General features: G+C 38.7%; 1 protein-coding gene across 1 annotated transcript in view; it reads right to left on the reverse strand.

Moving 5' to 3' along the window:
* Nucleotides 1-9,059: 9,059 nt before the first annotated feature.
* The window catches only part of LOC108432011 (transformation/transcription domain-associated protein), a 112,713-nt gene continuing 100,044 nt past the window's right edge, over nucleotides 9,060-21,728 (reverse strand). Inside the window, 6 exon segments of the mRNA XM_017705546.2 lie at nucleotides 9,060-10,525; nucleotides 10,906-11,100; nucleotides 17,993-18,196; nucleotides 18,469-18,653; nucleotides 20,674-20,891; nucleotides 21,240-21,465. Coding sequence (XP_017561035.2) covers nucleotides 10,241-10,525; nucleotides 10,906-11,100; nucleotides 17,993-18,196; nucleotides 18,469-18,653; nucleotides 20,674-20,891; nucleotides 21,240-21,465 — 1,313 coding nt within the window. The 3' untranslated portion in view covers nucleotides 9,060-10,240.

Here is a 21,728-nt window from a genome sequence, read left to right on the forward strand (position 1 = left end):
GCAAATAATATCCCTGATGATTTCTTTGAAAAAGTAAAGAAAGTCCTCTGAAAACAAACTGTTATAAAGGCAAAGGGTGAACACACTAAATACAACAATTGATAGTATCTGTTAAGGGTTACTGTTAAATACTTGGTTTCTACTATCACTAACTCATCACTAACTTGTCCTTAATGATAGTTTTGACTGGAAATAAAATAAACAAAGGCTTTTTCATCAAATGCAAATCATAATGAAATATCTCTTCCACTATTGTAAGGATTTCTCTATGTGAAACAGTGCCATATAAAACTTTGCCATATGTAGCAACGTGTGATCTTCAGCATAATGGGCTAAAACATGGAATTAAATGTTTGTGAATTCTTTATACGACCTGACACAGTTCTAAGATATTTTAATGTCCTAATTTACTCTGGGCTCTGAGTCAGTATGTCAAATTGATATGAGTACAAGCAGAAAGACTGGTGGTGGTGGGGCGGGGGGGAGGGGAGGGTTACTGAATGAAATGAAGAAATCCATGGACTGCCTTAATGGGGTTCAGCAAGTGTCGTTCAATAATAGAGTGAAACCATTATAGATTACAGAGGTAACATCAGCACCCTGTCGAAAAAAAAAGCTTCAGATTTACCCATGACAGTGTTCCTCAGAATAGTAGGATGGCTCTTCTTCTTAGAATTTAATTACTCAGCCTGATTCTCAGTACTTTCTTCCAAATGATCAATAAATCAATCAATCCATCAATCAATCAAAGTAGAAGAGAAATTGTTCTTAGATTTATTTATTGATTGATTGACTGATTCATTTATCAAAGTACCTGTTAGTAGAGAAAAAAGGGCAAAATAAAAGGTTCCAAGTACCTCTAACAAGTCTAATACAAAAATGAGTTATAAATAACTGATAATAATAATAATAATAATAATAATAATAATAATAATAATAATAATGTATAATGAATTATAATGTTTTATATATATAAAAAATTAGAATTAACAGCCATTTGTCCCTGTGTTTGCACACTGTGAAATTAGACCTCTGCATTTAACCCATCCATGCAGTGAAACATCCACATACATGCACACTAGTGAACACACACACTAGGGGGCAGTGAACACACTTGCCCGGAGCAGTGGGCAGCCCTATCCACTGCGCCCAGGGAGCAATTGGGGCTTAGGTGCCTTGCTCAAGGGCCCCTCAGTCATGGACCGTCAGCTGAGGGGATTGAACCAGCAACCTTCCGGTCACAGTGTGTGTGTGTGTGTGTGTGTGTGTGTGTATAATTGAAACAATGCTGTTTTACCTGTCAACACTAGACTACTGAAGGGAAGGCTGTGCTTGTCCTTCATAAAATATTCACAGTTTCACACTTTATAGCTCAAAACAAGTGTAGCTTTTCATGTGCAGCTCTTTCTATTGTTCCAGTACTATTTCAGTCCAAACAGTCAAACGTGTTTTCTTCAGGTATCAAGCTATATGCAGCCCAAAATATCATTTTTGTGCCTGTGCTGTGTGTATCTCCAGTCAGCCATCCACTGCAAACATATTGTAGTGCATGGTTCAGTGCAGCATGTCATTTATAAAGCTATGAGCCATTTCTGACTCTCAAACGGCAGCACTGAATCAGCTCAGCCAGTACAGCCACACATGTGACTCCTTCAAATGACTTTCAGTACATGACGTACTGCACAGTTATTACCTTGGAAACGACACGCTGCAGTGCATGTGTGGTTTCAGAGTATATAGGTCGGGTGTTGGAGTTACTGTGTGATTCAGAAGTAATCATCTCATGTCCTTTATGAGAGAATATCAGTGATTATCAATGTTTTGTTGGTTTTTCTGGGTTTGCTGCTTCAGCTCATGGTCTGGAGCTGAAAAGGACATGCTGGTGTGGGAAAATCGGGGGAGAAAAGGCTGATGGCCTGTGGTTACTGATGACTCTTCTGTGTGACACATGATAACTGTCCATGTGTGGGAAAATCAGCCCAGGTGATCAACTCAGCAACAGAACAAACTGCACCATGAGCTGTTAAAGAAAAAGAAAAACCAGCAGCAGCCATCAGTCCATTACATTACAGTCAGTACATTATTGCATTGGCTGGAATGTAGCGAGAACTGCTTGTGTCCCCAAAAAGTAAATGGTCACAAAATGTTTTGAACCATATTCCTCAAAGGTACATTTCCTTTTGTACTTAATTCATTACTTTTTCTTATTTATCAGTTAAGTTGTATTGCCCTTCATTTAGCAGTCATTGTTTATTATTTGTATTCCAATACATTTTATTACATTACCCAGGACTGTTGAGCAGCTAGAATCTTACATCAGACAAGAATGGGACAACATTCCTGTCTCAAAACTCCAGCAATTGGTCTCATCACTTTCCAATCTTTTACAGACTGTTGTTAAAAGAAGAGAGGCTGCTACACAGTGGTAGATATGGCCCTGTCCCAGCTTTTTTGAGATACATTGCTGCCATCAATTTCTAAATTAGACAATATTTTTCATGAAATGGTAAAATGTCTCACTCTTAACATCTGATATGTGTTCTATATTCTACTGTGAATAAAATATGGGTCTATCAATGTTTTCTGTTTTTATTTACACTTATTTTCGTTTTACACATTTTACCCAACTTTTTTGGAATTGGGGTTGTAGATTATAGTAGACAAAGGTGTTTCTCCAATTTGTGGTAAATGTAATTCAACAGAAGCTCATTCTCACATTTGCCCCATGTTGCAATTTTTCTGGGAGCATTGCTTTGTTGTTCTTTTGAAACTGTTGAATGTGGTTGTAAAACCGGATTTTCTCTTAACTATTTAGGGAGTGTCAGAGCAACACTTACATTTAAGGGACTCCCAGAAGCAGCAGTTGTCATATGCCTTCCTCAAAGCTAAAATATTGATAGTTCTCTTCTGGAACAAGGTTCCTACAGTTAATCTGTGACTTGCTGAGCTAGTGCTGACTGTACACATGGAAAAAATAGCTTTAAAGAATGAGTCAGTTTGGTAGAATTTGGTAACATTTACTTGATTATCTGGATATGTCCTTGTAACATCATCTCCAGACAGTTTCTAAGGATTTCTGAGATCATCTTAAGCAGTAGCAAGTGGCTGGTGGGGAGGAAGGGATTGCATACAAGTGTTGGGAATACATATTCAGAATACAGAAATGAGGTATCTGTATTCAGTCCAAGTTACATTATGAAAAGGCAGTATTCAGAATGCAGTTACTTTACACATTCCTAGGGGAATACTTTAAAAATACTGACTTAATTAAAAAACACACCATCAGACACACATAATGACACACCATCAGTCTTTTAAAATCAGTGCTTGACATGTAGCAAACATGCTGTAAACTATAAAAAGGATCTCAATTAATTGCTGAACAGTTAACAGCAATTAACAGAGTAGACTGATAAATCAATGTGATGATCAGTTATTAATCTCAGTGTTACTGAGCTCTGCTAAAGTCTGAGTAGACTGATAAATCAATGTGATGATCAGTTATTAATCTCAGTGTTACTGAGCTCTGCTAAAGTCTGAGTAGACTGATAAATCAATGTGATGATCAGTTATTAATCTCAGTGTTACTGAGCTCTGCTAAAGTCTGAGTAGACTGATAAATCAATGTGATGATCATCAGTTATTAATCTCAGTGTTACTGAGCTCTGCTAAAGCCTGAGTAGACTGATAAATTAATGTGATGATCAGTTATTAATCTCAGTGGTACTGAGCTCTGCTAAAGCCTGAGTAGACTGATAAATCAATGTGATGATCAGTTATTAATCTCAGTGGTACTGAGCTCTGCTAAAGCCTGAGTAGACTGATAAATCAATGTGATGATCAGTTATTAATCTCAGTGTTACTGAGCTCTGCTAAAGCCTGAGTAGACTGATAAATCAATGTGATGATCAGTTATTAATCTCAGTGTTACTGAGCTCTGCTAAAGTCTGAGTAGACTGATAAATCAATGTGATGATCAGTTATTAATCTCAGTGTTACTGAGCTCTGCTAAAGCCTGAGTTGACTGATAGATTAATGTGATGATCAGTTATTAATCTCAGTGGTACTGAGCTCTGCTAAAGCCTGAGTAGACTGATAAATTAATGTGATGATCAGTTATTAATCTCAGTGGTACTGAGCTCTGCTAAAGCCTGAGTAGACTGATAAATCAATGTGATGATCAGTTATTAATCTCAGTGGTACTGAGCTCTGCTAAAGCCTGAGTAGACTGATAAATCAATGTGATGATCAGTTATTAATCTCAGTGGTACTGAGCTCTGCTAAAGCCTGAGTAGACTGATAAATCAATGTGATGATCAGTTATTAATCTCAGTGGTACTGAGCTCTGCTAAAGCCTGAGTAGACTGATAAATCAATGTGATGATCAGTTATTAATCTCAGTGTTACTGAGCTCTGCTAAAGCCTGAGTAGACTGATAAATCAATGTGATGATCAGTTATTAATCTCAGTGTTGCTGAGCTCTGCTAAAGCCTGAGTAGACTGATAAATCAATGTGATGATCAGTTATTAATCTCAGTGTTGCTGAGCTCTGCTAAAGCCTGAGTAGACTGATAAATCAATGTGATGATCAGTTATTAATCTCAGTGTTGCTGAGCTCTGCTAAAGTCTGAGTAGACTGATAAATCAATGTGATGATCAGTTATTAATCTCAGTGTTACTGAGCTCTGCTAAAGTCTGAGTAGACTGATAAATCAATGTGATGATCAGTTATTAATCTCAGTGTTACTGAGCTCTGCTAAAGCCTGAGTTGACTGATAGATTAATGTGATGATCAGTTATTAATCTCAGTGGTACTGAGCTCTGCTAAAGCCTGAGTAGACTGATAAATTAATGTGATGATCAGTTATTAATCTCAGTGTTGCTGAGCTCTGCTAAAGCCTGAGTAGACTGATAAATCAATGTGATGATCAGTTATTAATCTCAGTGTTGCTGAGCTCTGCTAAAGTCTGAGTAGACTGATAAATCAATGTGATGATCATTTATTAATCTCAGTGTTACTGAGCTCTGCTAAAGTCTGAGTAGACTGATAAATCAATGTGATGATCAGTTATTAATCTCAGTGTTACTGAGCTCTGCTAAAGCCTGAGTAGACTGATAAATTAATGTGATGATCAGTTATTAATCTCAGTGTTACTGAGCTCTGCTAAAGTCTGAGTAGACTGATAAATCAATGTGATGATCAGTTATTAATCTCAGTGTTACTGAGCTCTGCTAAAGCCTGAGTTGACTGATAAATTAATGTGATGATCAGTTATTAATCTCAGTGGTACTGAGCTCTGCTAAAGCCTGAGTAGACTGATAAATCAATGTGATGATCAGTTATTAATCTCAGTGTTGCTGAGCTCTGCTAAAGTCTGAGTAGACTGATAAATCAATGTGATGATCAGTTATTAATCTCAGTGTTACTGAGCTCTGCTAAAGTCTGAGTAGACTGATAAATCAATGTGATGATCAGTTATTAATCTCAGTGTTACTGAGCTCTGCTAAAGCCTGAGTTGACTGATAGATTAATGTGATGATCAGTTATTAATCTCAGTGGTACTGAGCTCTGCTAAAGCCTGAGTAGACTGATAAATTAATGTGATGATCAGTTATTAATCTCAGTGGTACTGAGCTCTGCTAAAGCCTGAGTAGACTGATAAATCAATGTGATGATCAGTTATTAATCTCAGTGGTACTGAGCTCTGCTAAAGCCTGAGTAGACTGATAAATCAATGTGATGATCAGTTATTAATCTCAGTGGTACTGAGCTCTGCTAAAGCCTGAGTAGACTGATAAATCAATGTGATGATCAGTTATTAATCTCAGTGGTACTGAGCTCTGCTAGAGCCTGAGTAGACTGATAAATCAATGTGATGATCAGTTATTAATCTCAGTGTTGCTGAGCTCTGCTAAAGCCTGAGTAGACTGATAAATCAATGTGATGATCAGTTATTAATCTCAGTGTTGCTGAGCTCTGCTAAAGTCTGAGTAGACTGATAAATCAATGTGATGATCATTTATTAATCTCAGTGTTACTGAGCTCTGCTAAAGTCTGAGTAGACTGATAAATCAATGTGATGATCATTTATTAATCTCAGTGTTACTGAGCTCTGCTAAAGTCTGAGTAGACTGATAAATCAATGTGATGATCAGTTATTAATCTCAGTGTTACTGAGCTCTGCTAAAGCCTGAGTAGACTGATAAATTAATGTGATGATCAGTTATTAATCTCAGTGGTACTGAGCTCTGCTAAAGCCTGAGTAGACTGATAAATCAATGTGATGATCAGTTATTAATCTCAGTGTTACTGAGCTCTGCTAAAGCCTGAGTAGACTGATAAATTAATGTGATGATCAGTTATTAATCTCAGTGGTACTGAGCTCTGCTAAAGCCTGAGTAGACTGATAAATCAATGTGATGATCAGTTATTAATCTCAGTGGTACTGAGCTCTGCTAAAGCCTGAGTAGACTGATAAATCAATGTGATGATCAGTTATTAATCTCAGTGTTACTGAGCTCTGCTAAAGCCTGAGTAGACTGATAAATCAATGTGATGATCAGTTATTAATCTCAGTGGTACTGAGCTCTGCTAAAGCCTGAGTAGACTGATAAATTAATGTGATGATCAGTTATTAATCTCAGTGGTACTGAGCTCTGCTAAAGTCTGAGTAGACTGATAAATCAATGTGATGATCAGTTATTAATCTCAGTGGTACTGAGCTCTGCTAAAGCCTGAGTAGACTGATAAATCAATGTGATGATCAGTTATTAATCTCAGTGGTACTGTGCTTTTTTGAGGGATGATAAAACTCCTGCTGGGGGGATTGTGAAAGCAGCAATGAACTGAAAACAATAATAAAACAGTTTTTTTCCCCCATGTGCAATATCAAGATGCCTTTTAAATATGCTTTGAATTACTGAATACATTTAGGACAGTGTAATCAGTAATCAGCCATCACTACCTTTTCAGAGTATTTTGCCCAGCATTGTTGGTGTAACTTTTAAAAATAATTTGTCTCCAAGCAAATAAATAAGCTGTTATATAAATAAAAAGTATTATTATTTAAAGATTATTCAAAGTGATACACTTTCTAGTTTGCTGTGTTGGGATGCATCCATGTAACATGAAGCATCACTATGAAATGATTTACCTGGATTCATTTTAATGAGTTAGAATTTACTATAACTGATTGTAATATTAATCAATAAAATATGCAAACATTTATTGGCCAAAATAAAATTCTCAGGGGAATAAATAAAGTGGTGTATTATTCTCTTTGCTTGTTTTTCACTATTGTGTCATCTTTTTTGTGTTTTCAGTGTATTATTAAGAATAATTGTACCAAATAAGGATTGTGGTGACATTTGAGATTTCATGCTGCACTGAATGATTGCGAGGTCAGAGATTTGCACTCTTGCTGTAGCACTTGGGAAACTTTTCTCTTGATATAGATAAACTTGTTTCATCCGTTAAGCAGCAGATTCATAATCCTTTACCTCAGTCCATCACTTTCCATCAGTATCAACTTGATCTTTCATTTGAACTAATTAAAGCACCTCAGTATAATTGTAGGCTGCAGACAGATGAGGTCATGAAGGATGTAGCCTCCATCTCTCTTTGGATGTCATAGGGAGAGAGAGAGCGAGAGAGAGGCGCTTGGTGTCTGCCAATCACACGCTCCGCTCTCCCTCAGGGTTTCCATCAATCAGTCTCTTCTCCTCCTCCTGCTATCAGTCTAGACATCTACAGGTTTGGGAGAGGCATCCAAAACCACACACGGGACCAGGCGCATCTCACACACACTCACTTCCCCTCGCTCTGCTCCAAACTTGCCCCCCAGCGTTCCAACTGACAGCAGCAAAGTTTTAAAGCTGCAGAAGAGTGAAGCAGAACTTTCATAGGAAGCGTCACTCTGAACTAGCTGTGTGCGCATGCAGTGTTTCTGATGCAATAGGGTGTGTCTCTGTACGCTGATTTAAAAAAAAAAAACAAAAAAAAAAAAACATGCCATAAAGGAGTTCTTTTTTTACTGCTTATTTCTGAATAGTAACAGGCAAATGTGCTTTGCCTATACAGAACAATCAGTACATATCAGTTCTGATTAATACAAAAACTACTTTATTTGAAGGCTACCTATGTAGATACTTCTTAGCACAAGCATTGAATTTAAAAAGCAATGTTTAAGAAGAGTTTGTCAGTATTCAACATATTTTGATTGTCCCCTCTCTATGATCTGCAGATACATTATTACAAACCTTCTGGTGATAATCATTTGATTATTAACGACTTTTGGTTATGGATAGGTCCAGGAGTGGATGTAGGTTCTGTGTTGAAGGTTAGGTTTAGGGTTAAGGTTAGATTTAATAGAATTTTTAACCCTCATCTTCACGTTTACCTGCTACTTAATATATAGTTGATATATATAAACATACATATATATATATATATACACACACACACACACACACACACACACACACACACAGGTCTCGGTCTTACACAGAAAATTAACATCAGAAAACATTTCTTAATGAAATATTGAATAAAGCATTTAAAATTACCTTCTGGTTAACGGCTTGTAATATTAAAATTTTCATTGAGTTCTTACTGTGTAAAGAAAATAAAACTTGTATGAATTGAATAGTAGTGTATATCACTAATGATTAGTTGACAATTTGCACAAAAAAATGCATATTTAAAATCCTCAATTTAATTGTCTCTCTTGCAGAAAGAATCTGAGGGACTCCACAACAGTTTTTAGATACAAAGCAGGAAGCTGGCTTGTAAATCACTTTCAGCACGCAAACGGTTTTGACACTTTGTTATTTTTTTATTGAAGACTTTTTGAAGGCCCCGTTGTTTATCTTTCTGTAATCTTTGAAAGGCTCTAGATGGCTCATCATTCTTCAGTTAAGTCCATATTTTATTGTTTGGCTTGTTGAAAAATGATCAGATAATTAAGCTAAATTAATCAGTAGATCACTCGAGTACTAAAATAACCGATGACCAAAGCCCTTGTAGAGTTATACAGAGGCAAAGAATTCTCAGAAGCTCATTCCTGAATGACTCATTTTCTAAAAAGAGCATTTTATTACAACAAAATGCATATTTACACTGCACAGTAACAATCCTTGGATTGGCACAATGTTTTGTACCATTACAAAAAGGCAGGGATCATGTACAAAAATGAGTCTAGGCATATCAGTGATATAGAAACAAGTCAACAGGGCACTGTCCCAAAAAGGCAGAGTTTGGTAACTCAAAGGTAGCGAAAGATGACTAGACAGTTTTCAGTAAAGCTGGTATGGCTGGTACATTGAAAGACATATTGTGATGTGAAAACTCAGCCTTCAGACTATTGCTTATTTCTTAATGGTAACAGGTAAATGTGCTTTGCCTTAATAGAACAGTGAGTAAATTCCAAGTCTGACAGCTGTCTGCCAAAAAGCAGACAGGACAGAGTAACAATTTGGGGTCTGACAGCAGTGCAGACGAAGGGAGTAGCCGCCAAACTAATCACAGTAGGATTACAATAAACTAGCAAGTTACACAATACAGTGGTGGAAACAGGCTGAGACAATGCCATTATTCACACGATGTACTAAAAGATACAAAAAAATGCCTACCTATTTATAACTTAAGTGACAACCTAAGAAATATGAGGCTGAACATTGCTTAACGTGACTGCTGGCTGGCGAAATCAAAATCTTTTACACAGAGAGTGAGAAATGGTAGAGTGGGGGAGGTAACATCACAGCACATTGCATAAAACCTGCTGGGATAATTCCAACACTGTGCCTGGCTGAAAAAACACAAAACAACAGCAGAATTTGAGCACTTTCTTTTCAGGCAGTTTTGTTTGCCTGTAACTTTACACCAAAAACCATAGGTACACCAACAAAAGCACAACGCTGAGCACATCAGGTGAACAATAGGCTTTATCTGAGCACAATGCTGCTTTCAACTGAAGCGGGAATCTCTGACCCGGAAGCTCTCTAATGACAAGAATAACACAAATCACAATAATGCATCTTTTTTCCCATTTATAGCTCAACACATCATCATATTCTCCAGCAAACCTCTACATGTTACGTAAAACCAGAGTGTTTTACCAGCTGTGCGATTTAGATAAGTAGTTAACCCTGACGTTCAACCAAACTTCTTCACAGTGAAGCCTTCTATCTCCAATAGAGACGTCTGCGTAGCTTGTAATGCCTTTTCCAGCATCCTGAAGGCCTATAGCCAAGGATGCCAGGCTGGGTCCATGCGGCAGAGGTTGTCCAGACTGTTGGCGGCTGCCACCAGTGTGTTGACCTTGCTCTCACCGCCCTCAAACTGTGCCAGGTTGTGCAGGCGGGTCATGATGGCAGTCACGGCCTTCTGGACCAGCGAGACCAGCTGCTGACTGTCCATGTTCTCTGGCTGTCCAGCGGGGGACAGAGGCATGGATGTGTCCTCCTGAGTCTTCTTGTGCCAGGCGATGATCTCGTCTCGCAGCACGGCCTTCAGAATACCATCCACCTGAAGGAATGGACATATTGGTTTGATGGTGGACCAGACACAAGAGCTAAAACACAATTCAAAGGTTTTAACACTCTAAAGTAGATTTAAAATCAATGTATCCAGTGTGATGAGCACAGCTGTTGATGAACAACACTGAAAAATGTTGCAAGTTATGATAAAAAAAACATTTATTTGGGTGGAGGGGCTGTTTGTTTTGGTAAATCATTGGATTAATCAGTCAAATAAAAATGAATGAAGTGATGGAAAAGCACTGTATCCACTAACAACATTTATGAATCAAAAAGCTATAGTTCTATATAAATGCAACACAAACTACATAAGCTCAAAATATTATTTTCTTTATTCAACATATAAATAAATATTCAACTGAGAGCCACCTTAAAATTGGGCTGGGCAAAGCAGCGGGCAACAGCGATCATGGAAGCAGTGAGAGGGCCGGAAACCCCAATGGTGGTCAGGAACTCCGAGATGTTGGGGGTCAAGCGGAAGGGCACAGGCCTGTTAGCATCCAGATCACCAGTGGCATCATTGATGTCAAAGCGGAAATAGGAAACATTGAGCTTCCCGGTGTCCTGAAAGAGACATAAAACGCTCAGCCCACTGGAAATGTTGGGACACAACCTGTTCAAAAAGGTAACTTTTACAGGAGAAGCAGAAAAACCTTCTTAACTTTGAATGGGAGGTAATGGACCTAGATTTTTTTCCAAGTACCTTTAGAATATTTCAATTGGTCCATTCATCATAAATTGTTAATGTAGTATAAAAAAAACAGCTGGTTCTTTCAAATTATTAAAAAAAGAAAAATAGACATAAGACTTTGCCCTGACAGCAATGATATGCTGTAGAGCTTGACCAGTATGAGCAAAATTTAATTAAAAAGCTGGCCAATGTAATTTAAATGAGACAAAAAAAAAATAAAAAACAGACTCTGAACAGTGCTTTACTGACTGATGAGACCGTCAGTAGTCACTTGTGAATTGTTGCCAGTTCAGAACACACACGGACACACCTAGGATTAATTTAGCATGTCCAAATGGCCTGACTGCATGTCTTTGGACTGTGGGAGGAAACCCGGAGGAAACCCACGCAGACACAGGGAGAACGTGCAAACTCCACACAGAAAGGACCCTGATCAACTGGCTGGGGACTCGAACCCTGGCCCTCTTTGCTGTGAGCGCTCAGTTTAAAACACATTTCTTAAATAGATAGCAGGAAGAAGTCTTAAATAATTCAAAAATTAGGGGTGAATCATCTCATTTTTCATCAGTTCCCTTGACATTAACATTTTTGAGTTATATCATATTTGTGCAGAGGTATGATTTGGATTTATTTGCATGTTTTTGTTAATTTAACAATGTTCAATTTACCACTTCAGCTAATTCAGGCAATTTCTGAAAAGAGACCATTAAAATTCTCAGAAAATAGTGATTCTCCTTACTTCTGTAGCAATACAACATCAGTTTGCTGAATATGAAACAAATCACTTAGAAATGTGTTTTACTGGTGGAATGTTCACTGAAACTGATTACTGATAATTTAAGAAACCTAAATGCTGGCCTTTTAAAATCAGGGTCCGATTACACATCAGGATCTTTTAAGTACAGCTTCAGTATCTGTAGAACAGCCAGCGCTTTTTGCCACAGTTAATAAATGTGATTGTCAAAACCCACCAAGAATAACCTAACAGGGAACTGGTCAGCCATCAGATAATCTATACAGCTACACTCTCAAAAATACTGCCTTTGACATCCAACCACAGAAAATATAAAAGATGCATTGCTCTAAAAGCCACTAAAGGTTGTCTCAACCCATCACTGCAGGTACAGACTTCAATCCTCCATTCTGCTCATGGTGCTCTACACATGGACCACATGCGTCATGGTGGGAGCTATAAAGCAATGATTACGTGTTTAGGGCAGTCCTGGTGGAGCGCTTCAGAGATAAGACACTTATTTGAGAACAGCAAAATGGATGAATGCTTTTCTGCCTCGGATCCAATTCTGCCTGCAGTCGCAGGGCTCGTATGGAGGGAGCAGGCCACGAGGGACCAAGCTCCCAGGCCTGTCTGAATCATCACTGGAGGAGCCTTTAACATGTGTAGCTTGTTTCAGTCACGCTGAAGACATAACCAAAAGCACCAAGGAAGAACTTTTTTTTTTTATCCCTGTACATGCTATGTGAAGCGACCTTGGGTTTGTGAAAGGTGCTATATAAATGTAATTTATTATTATTATTAATTATTATTATTATAAGCACTGATCAGTTCTGTGCTGATGATAATTGATGAGTGACTAGTTGTGAATGATACCAAATCATATACAACCACTAATATTGCATAAAAAAATAATTAATAAAAATCATCATGTCAAGTGAAAATTAACTTTAAAAACCAATCGAAAAAATAAGTTAACTTGTTCTCAACTAGGAACCAAATCAGTGTTCTGCAAATTCTGGAAATTGTAGTTTTCTATGTATTTGCTGAGAAATTTTGCACAAGCACTATTATGCTTCATTATTGTTCAATTCAGAGAAAAGTAATAATTGTGCATTAAACTGTGCAGAAGTGTGTTCTCTGTACATGATGTGTTAACTTATTTTCACCTAGAAAATCAACAAACCAGCTTTACAGGAGAAGGAAAACTTTTTTTATTTCGATTTTGCCCCCAAATTAGACTCGCTAGGACAGATTATATGTACACACACATAAATCTGAAATATATATATATATATATATATATATATATATATATATATATATATATATATGCATAAATATGACCTAAAACATCACACAAGTCCTAAAAGTAGATAAAGAAAACCCAGTTAAACAAATGACAAAAAAAAAATTATACACACACACTTTGTCATTTGTTTATTGAGGAAAATGATCCAATATTACATATTTGTGAGTGGCAAAAGTCTGTGAACCTGTAGGATTAGCAGTTAATTTGAAGGTGAAATTAGAGTCAGTTGTTTTCAATCAATGGGATGACAATCAGGTGTGAGTGGGCACCCTGTTTTATTTACCTCAGAAAAAGAGTTGTTGATGCTCATCAGGCTGGAAAAGGTTACAAAACCACCTCTAAAGAGTTTGGACTCCACCAATCCACAGTCAGACAGACTGTGTACAAATGGAGGAAATTCAAGACCACTGTTTCCCTCCCCAGGAGTGGTCGACCAACAAAGATCACTCCAAGAGCAAGGCGTGTAATAGTCGGCAAGGGTCACAAAAGAGCCCCGGGGTAACTTCTAAGCAACTGAAGGCCTCTCTCACATTGGCTAATGTTAAATTTTCATGAGGCCACCATCAGGAGAACATTGAACAACAATGATGTGCATGGCAGGGTTGCAAGGAGAAAGCCACTGCTCTCCAAAAAGAACATTACTGCTCAACTGCAGTTTGTAAAGATCACATGGACAAGCCAGTAGGCTACTGAAAGTATGTTTTCTGGATGGATGAGACTAAAATAACACTTTTCATTTAAACCAGAAAGTTCTATGTTTGCATAAAGGAAAACACTGCATTCCTGGAATTAGAACCTTATTCCATCTATGAAACATGGTGGTGGTAGTATCATGGTTTGGGCCTGTTTTGCTGCATCTGGGGCAGGACGGCTTGCCATCATTGATGGAACAATGAATTCTGAATTATATCAGAGAATTCTAAAGGAAAACGTCAGGACATCTGTCTGTGAACCGAATCTCAAGAGAAAGCAGGTCATGCAGCAAGACAACGACCCTAAGCACACAAGTCGTTCTACCAAAGAATGGTTAAAGAAGAATGAAGTTAATGTTTTGTAAGGGTCAAGTCAAAGTCCTGACGTTAATCCCATCAAAATGTTGTAGAAGGACCTGAAGCAAGCAGTTAATGTGAACAAACCCACCAACATCAACAAGTTGAAGCTGTTCTGTACAGAAAAAATGACAAATTCCTCCAAGCTGTTGTGCAGAACTGATCAACAGTTACCGGAAACATTTAGTTGCAGTTATTGCTGCACTGGGAGGTCACACCAGATACTGAAAGCAAAGGTTCACATACTTTTGCCGCTCACTAATATGTACTACTGGATCATTTTCCTCAATAAACAAATGACCAAGTATAATATTTTTGTGTCATTTATTTAACTGGGTTCTCTTTATCTACTTTTAGGAATTGTGTGAAAATCTGATAATGTTTTAGGTCATATTTATGCAGAAATATAGAAAATTCTAAAGGGTTCACAAACTTTCAAGCACCACTGTGTGTGTGTGAGTGTGCGTGTGTATGTGAGCGGTTGGTTAGTGTAGTGGGTAACATCTCTGCCTTCTACGCTGTAGATTGGGGTTCAATCGCCACCTTGGCAAAGACCCTACACTATACCAATAAGAGTCCTTGGGTAAGACTCCTAACACTGCCTCCGCCTACCGGTGTAAAAATAATCAAATTGTAAGTTGCTCTAGATAAGAGTGTTAGCCAAATGCCGTAAATGTAAATGTATTATTTTTTGTGTAGGATGTGTTTATTAAGATTTGAATAAACAAAGATTTATATAAGATTTGAATAAACAAAATGTATAGATTATTATATTAATTTCTAGATTTATATATATATTTATCAATGGATGAGTGGATGGATGAGGTGTGTTTGTTCAACCATTTTCAAAACTCTCCTCGAGGAAGCCCAGTATTATATGTACTTAAGAAGCAACTCCCGGTTTGACCAATCAGTGCTTCATTAAGTTGTGCTCATGATGTAATTGATGATATTAACAAGTCTCTGTGGTGGCTGTGACGCTGTCAAGGAACTCTCTCTCTCTCTCTGGCGAGGTTCACCACTTTGTGAACAACTGCGTGAGCAAATAGTCCAACAGTTTAAGAACAACGTTTCTTAACATGCAATTGCAAGGAATTTAGGGATTTCATCATCTACAGTCATAATATCATCAAAAGATTCAGAGAAGCTGGAGAAATCTCTGCAAGTAAGCAGCAAGACAAAAAAACAACATTGAATGCCCGTGACCTTCGATCCCTCAGGCGGTACTGCATTAAAAACCGACATCATTCTGTAACGGATATTACCACATGGGCTCAGGAGCACTTCAGAAAACCATTGTCAGTGAACACAGTTCGTCGCTCCATCTACAAGTGCAAGTTAAAACTCTGCCATGCCAAGTGAAAGCCAAATATCAACACCACCCAGAAACGCCGCCAGCTTCTCTGGGGCCGAGCTCATCTGAGATGGACTGACACAAAGTGGAAAAGTGTCCTGTGGTCTTAAGAGTCCACATTTCAGATTGTTTTTGGAAATCATGGACGTCGTGTCCTCCGGGCCAAAGAGGAAAAGGACTGTCTCGATTGTTATCTGTGCAAAGTTGAAAAGCCAGCATGTCTGATGGTATGGGGGTGTGTTAGTGCCCATGGCGTGGGTAACTTGCACATCTATGAAGGCACCATTAATGCTGAAAGGTACTTACAGGTTTTGGAGCAACATATGCTGCCATCTAAGCGTCTTTTTTAGGGACGTCCCTGCTTATTTCAGCAAGACAATGCCAAGCCACATTCTGCACGTGTTACAACAGCGTGGCTTCGTAGTAAAAGAGTGCGAGTACTAGACTGGCCTGCCGGCAGTCCAGACCTGTCTCCCATTGAAAGAAAGTGTGGCACATTATGAAGCGCAAAATACGACTGAGAAAATACTACTGAGAATGGGAAAGAATTCCACCTACAAAGCTTCAATTATTAGTGTCCTCAGTTCCCAAATGCTTATTGACTGTTAAAAGGAAAGGTGATGTAACACAGTGGTAAACATGCCCCTGTCCCAACTTCTTTGGAACATGTTGCAGGCGTCAAATTCAAAATGAGTGAATATTTGAGAAAAAAAAAACAAAAAAAAAACAAAACAATAAGTTTATCCGTTTGAACATTAAATATCTTGTCTTTGTAGTGTATTCAATTGAATATAGATTGAAAAGGATTTGCAAATCATCGTATTCTGTTTTTATTTATGTTTTACACAACGTCCCAACTTCATTGGAATTGGGGTTGTACATATACACACACACGTACGTGTGTATATATATATATATATATATATATATATATATATATATATATATACACACACACACACACACATACATACATACACACATATTTATATATATATATATACATACATACATACATACATACATACATACACACACACACGCACACTCACACACGCGCACACCTTGTTGTCTCTGCCTGCTTCTGTAATCTCTCTATGCCTAATGAGATCTGTAGAGTGGAACACGCAGTGAGGGGACTTAACACTGCCGCCTTAGCTGCCTGCTCCTCCGACTGTCACCAAAAACGCAGATTAGGATCAGAGGATGGCGCTTCTGTTTGACAATCATTTCTAATAAAGACTTTCAAATGCACTCCCTGCTCCAGCATCGAGTCCAACAGGCCCCTGTGTGAAACTGCTGTAATGATGCAGGGACAATCACCTACACTCAGGCTTTTTAATTGAATCAAATCTGACAGCTGGAGAGTGACCGTATAATCAGGCCATCTAAAACGCTCCTCACATCAGAGCAGCGCGCCGCTGCTGTGTAATATATGCTCAAAGCCATGGGAGAGTATCTGTTCTTCATCTGCTGGGTGATGATCCAGCGGGGCATATGAGACCACTGCCTTATTGGATTCACACGTCTGAGATGGATCACTAACGTCAATCGAATCTGACTGTGTCCAGAACAGTTAGCCTTCAAAGAAGACCTTCAGTGGTGCAGTACTTTCAAACGTTAAAGGGGCTGTGTCTACACTGGAGCAAGACCATCAGCAACCTGCAAAAAATTCACCCTCCGATCTGATCCAAGTACCTTAAAGTATACGCCGATACAAATCCGATCCAATCTTTGTGTTTTTGTAGTGAATACAGCATCTGAATTTACCTAACATATGCTACTCTGCTAATTGGAACTAGAATAAAATGACTTTAGTTTGCGCATAATAAGGCTGACGTACTTCTTTTGTCATACATTTTAAATTGTCCACTTCATAGACTGTTTAATACTGGTCAGTTATTTTGTATTTCTCTGACATGCACGCAGCAGCCTGCTCCTTTCTCTTGGTATTGAAAGCACAGTTGAACACTGGTTTTAAGCTGTGTAAGGCACAGTCACCAGTAAAGCAGAGCGTTTTGGTCATACTTATGCTGGGACTCCAGAAAAGATTAGATTTTCGACTTCAAAAAATCTGCACTGCAGAAGTTTCATTAACTTCTGAAAATGTGCCTCACTTCTGATAATGTGATAATATTTGTTTTCGCATCTCTAAGACAGTGGTTTCAATAGAGTAAAACAAAGTACTTGATTCTGCCCTGATCCCAATTCCTGGATCACACACACAGATCAAAACAACAAAATACTTCCTTGATAAAACTGCAATAACTTCTAGTAAAAAAAAAAAAAAAAAAAAAAAAAAGTCAGTGGTCTTTACCTGAGCAATCTGTAGCATCTCTGGGTTGAGGCGGTTGAGGTGCAGCATGAACTCAGCCAGGCCTATGAGGGCCAGCTGGATGGTGAACATCTTGCGGAAGGTCCAGTAATCAGTGGCGTTGGGGAAAGTGTGCAGGGCCCACTCTTTCAGCATGCTGCGTGGAACCATGTTCCCTTGCACCTCTTTCAGAATGTCCCGCAACACCTGTGCACACATCAGAAAGTCAAGGGCTTAGTACTGTTCATTAGCACCTTAAACAAAAGGAGAGACCGGATGCTTCAATTAATGGTGAAAAGAAGTGATTTTAGCCGTTTTAATAAGACTAATAAAATTTAGAAAAAGATTTCTGTTTTAGTTGTGGTACTGAACTGATCCTGAGAACTTCGCCGATATGGGTATTAACCTTCTAGCAGTTAGGTGTTGTGGCTACTGTAGTTTGAGCAGCTACTTGATGTGTCACAAGAGATCTGGTTTACCTGATGACTGGCTTGCGTTCCTCTGGCCTGCACTGTGGCAAGCCTGTCGTAGTAGCGGGAGATTGGGTTGTCATGCTCAATGCCCTTCTTAGCACAGCGCTGTTTATAGATCTCCACCAGAGAGAGAGACGAGGGGTTATCCTCCACCAGTCGCATCTGAGGAGACACGGCCACCACCCTGGGGACTGCAGGCACAACAACACGTCACGATGCAATCACACTTAATGGAGCCAGACAAAGACATGCTTAGTAGATATCATCCCTAAGATGCTTCCCTTAAGGATGGATAATATGAAGCTCAGCTACAAGTATAAAATTGAATTGCATCATAAAGAACTGGCACAATACATTAGCATTGCAACATACTTCAAACCATACAGTGTGAAGTCCTCAACGCAGCGCAATATGGCTGAAACTTAAGCTCATCCATTAAACATCCTCTAAACATTTTCCACAGATGCGCCACTGTCGATACAATCGTTCCATTTACACAGAGAGTGAACTGAGACCACACAATTCCCCAGTCATATCATTTTTAAACAAAAGCAATCCACAGCCAAGAGCGCCAGTGAGAAAACACCTGCAAGAGGAGTGCTCTCAGGAGAACGCCCACAAACACCTCACACAGCTCACAGGAAACTACTAATGTGCCGCAGGATTATACCACTGGTTTATAAGAGGATGGAAATTGTTAGCATTAAGTAATGGAGGAAGCTCACACAAAGACAAATGAAGACTTGTAAAAGAGCTCTTAAATATTTTTTGCGCACAGCTTGCTTTTGTTCCAAGTAAGGCTATGACTATCGATTACATCAGTAAATACAGAATCTAAAAATTATACTCATAATTAATTGAATAAACAGGCCAAATGACAAAAACTGACTTCCCTTAATAATAACTAACTATATGAATATAAAGTAAGAATAAATGAAAAAACAAATCCATTATTGATAACTGAGCTTAATGAGTAATCGTGACAGCCTTAGTGCAAAAGACACAAAGAGAAATTGCCTTAGATCTCTGACCTCAATGAGTGAGACAATTTTGTGTGCTGAAGCCTTTTCTTTCTCATTCATTCTGCTCCCTATAGCAGAGAGAAGGTGCGCTATCATGGCCCTGTTCGACATTACTCTAACAATTTTCCCAGTGAACAGTGCTGAAAACCAGACCACATTCACTGCAATATTGTTTCTCTCCTAACTCCTCCATTCTGCCAGCCTGTATGAGAGCAAATGGCCATGTTTAGCCACTTAGCTGTACTCTGAATAGAGGGGACCAAGCACCAAATGTAGCTGGCTTCAAATGCCAGCATTTTGTACGTTGAATTTATTCTGGGAAAGTGAGGTGAAACTTATTCCAGGCCAGGTTTAAAAAAATAAACAGTTCTTAAATATGCCCCTTCTTGTGATGTTATCTGACTGATATTTACTTTCGTTTAGCCAAGCTGCTGACCACAGAGTCTAACCGAGCATGAATGCTTCACCTGACCAAAGTCCCCACCCCATTAAAATTTTTTTTTTAAATTAAAAAGAGAGCGTAGCCCATATAACAGTTTTACAATGGGCACAAACTCAACAGAAGGGGAGAAGGCTTTTTATGCCATTAATAGTTTATAATCTATTAGCTTCATCTCATATCCTATTTTGAATGTTTTTAGCATTCAGCCATGATGAATATTTACAAGCTAATTCAAGACACAATCACTAAACATATGTAGACCTAAGAAGGGGGTCTAGGCCTTTACAGAGGGAAAAAAAGTTACAGTGCAAATTACACCTTCTCCACTGGCAGGGCCAATGTCATTGCTTCTGCTTAATAACATCTATTGGTTAGGGCCACTATAAAGCTATTTTTTGACAATTTTCCAACTAATGCTAAAACTCCAGCCTTGAGATTCCCAAATATGTACATAGCTGGATATGTTAGCTCACCATGGCAAATTAATGATCTGGATTCCATAATTTAATTTAATATTTGCATTTATTATTATAGAAACCCAAGTTAATAAAAATTACTAAACACATTTTTGACCAGATTTCCACAGGCATGACAGCATTATTTTGCAGACACTACGCCCACATGCGTGTACCTGTGGACCAGCGACCTGGGCCAGAAATCTATAATGTTCTTTACATCATTATGTAGTCCAGCTACATGATTATGTCCTTTGTAAAATAGCACAGCCTGAGAAGTGGGTGGTTGTACCTGTGAAGAAGAGATGTCTCTTGGTGGTCTCCTTTCTTTTCTCTAGGCAGGGGTTGAGGAGGCGCAGGAGCTGCAGCACACGCTCCTCTCTGCGCGATTCTGTTAGACAGGCATCGTTCATCACCAGGTATGGGTAGATCTTCCCGTTGTGGCCACGTATGTAGAGGCGGCGGGCAGCTGTGTTGTGCTTCTGGACGATCTCAACCCTGGGCATAAACCTGAGAAGCAGAGCAGCACTGAAAAGGTTAATTACTGCACCAGGCATTATATATACACAGTTGGGAAACCACTACTAAAGCAGGATGTACAAAATGGTGTTTTTGTTTCTCTAAAGAGTATTACAGCAGACAGCCTTGTGAAAGAACCTTTTGAAAGCTTAAAGAATCTCCACAATATATAAAGCTTTTATATTAAATATAGCTTTTTCCTGAAACAACACCATGCCAGGAAACACTTTGGGAACTAAAGTGTTTAAAAAATAAATCAAAATATCTTCCAGTACATACATGATATGTTTATTATGTGTGCCTCTACATGTGGGGAGAATGTGTCCAATCTTTGTTCACCTGGCAATCTTGATGTAATAATGTGTGGGCTTGGGCATGAGGAATTCTCCTGGGATCTCCACCTCAGCTGTCTGGGCTGAGAAGTTGCTAAGGAAACGGCACTTCTCCTCAATCAGGAAGAACTTCGGCAGTTGCTTGGTCTTGGCTTCCAGGATCTTGATCCATTTCTTCAGTTTGGAAATGAGATTGTGCAGTTTCATCGAGCCAGGAACACTGAAGTCAAAATCTGTGCCAGAAGAAAGACAGATAGGGATAGTAAGAAGAGTAAAGGAGAGGAGGAAAGATCGGAAGTTCAGAAAAGATTGCAAAGGAGGTAGAGGAAGAGAGAGACAGGTAGTAGAGAAAGCAGGGAGAAACATGGGACAGGTGTGAAGAAGGATGTGAGGAATGAATGAGAGAGAGAGAGAGAGAGAGAGAGAGAGAGAGAGAGAGAGAGAGAGAGAGAGAGAGAGAGAGAGAGAGAGAGAGAGAGAGAGAGAGACAGACAGA

The sequence above is a fragment of the Pygocentrus nattereri genome, chromosome 13, assembly GCF_015220715.1.
Source record: "Pygocentrus nattereri isolate fPygNat1 chromosome 13, fPygNat1.pri, whole genome shotgun sequence".
Classification (NCBI taxonomy): domain Eukaryota; kingdom Metazoa; phylum Chordata; class Actinopteri; order Characiformes; family Serrasalmidae; genus Pygocentrus; species Pygocentrus nattereri.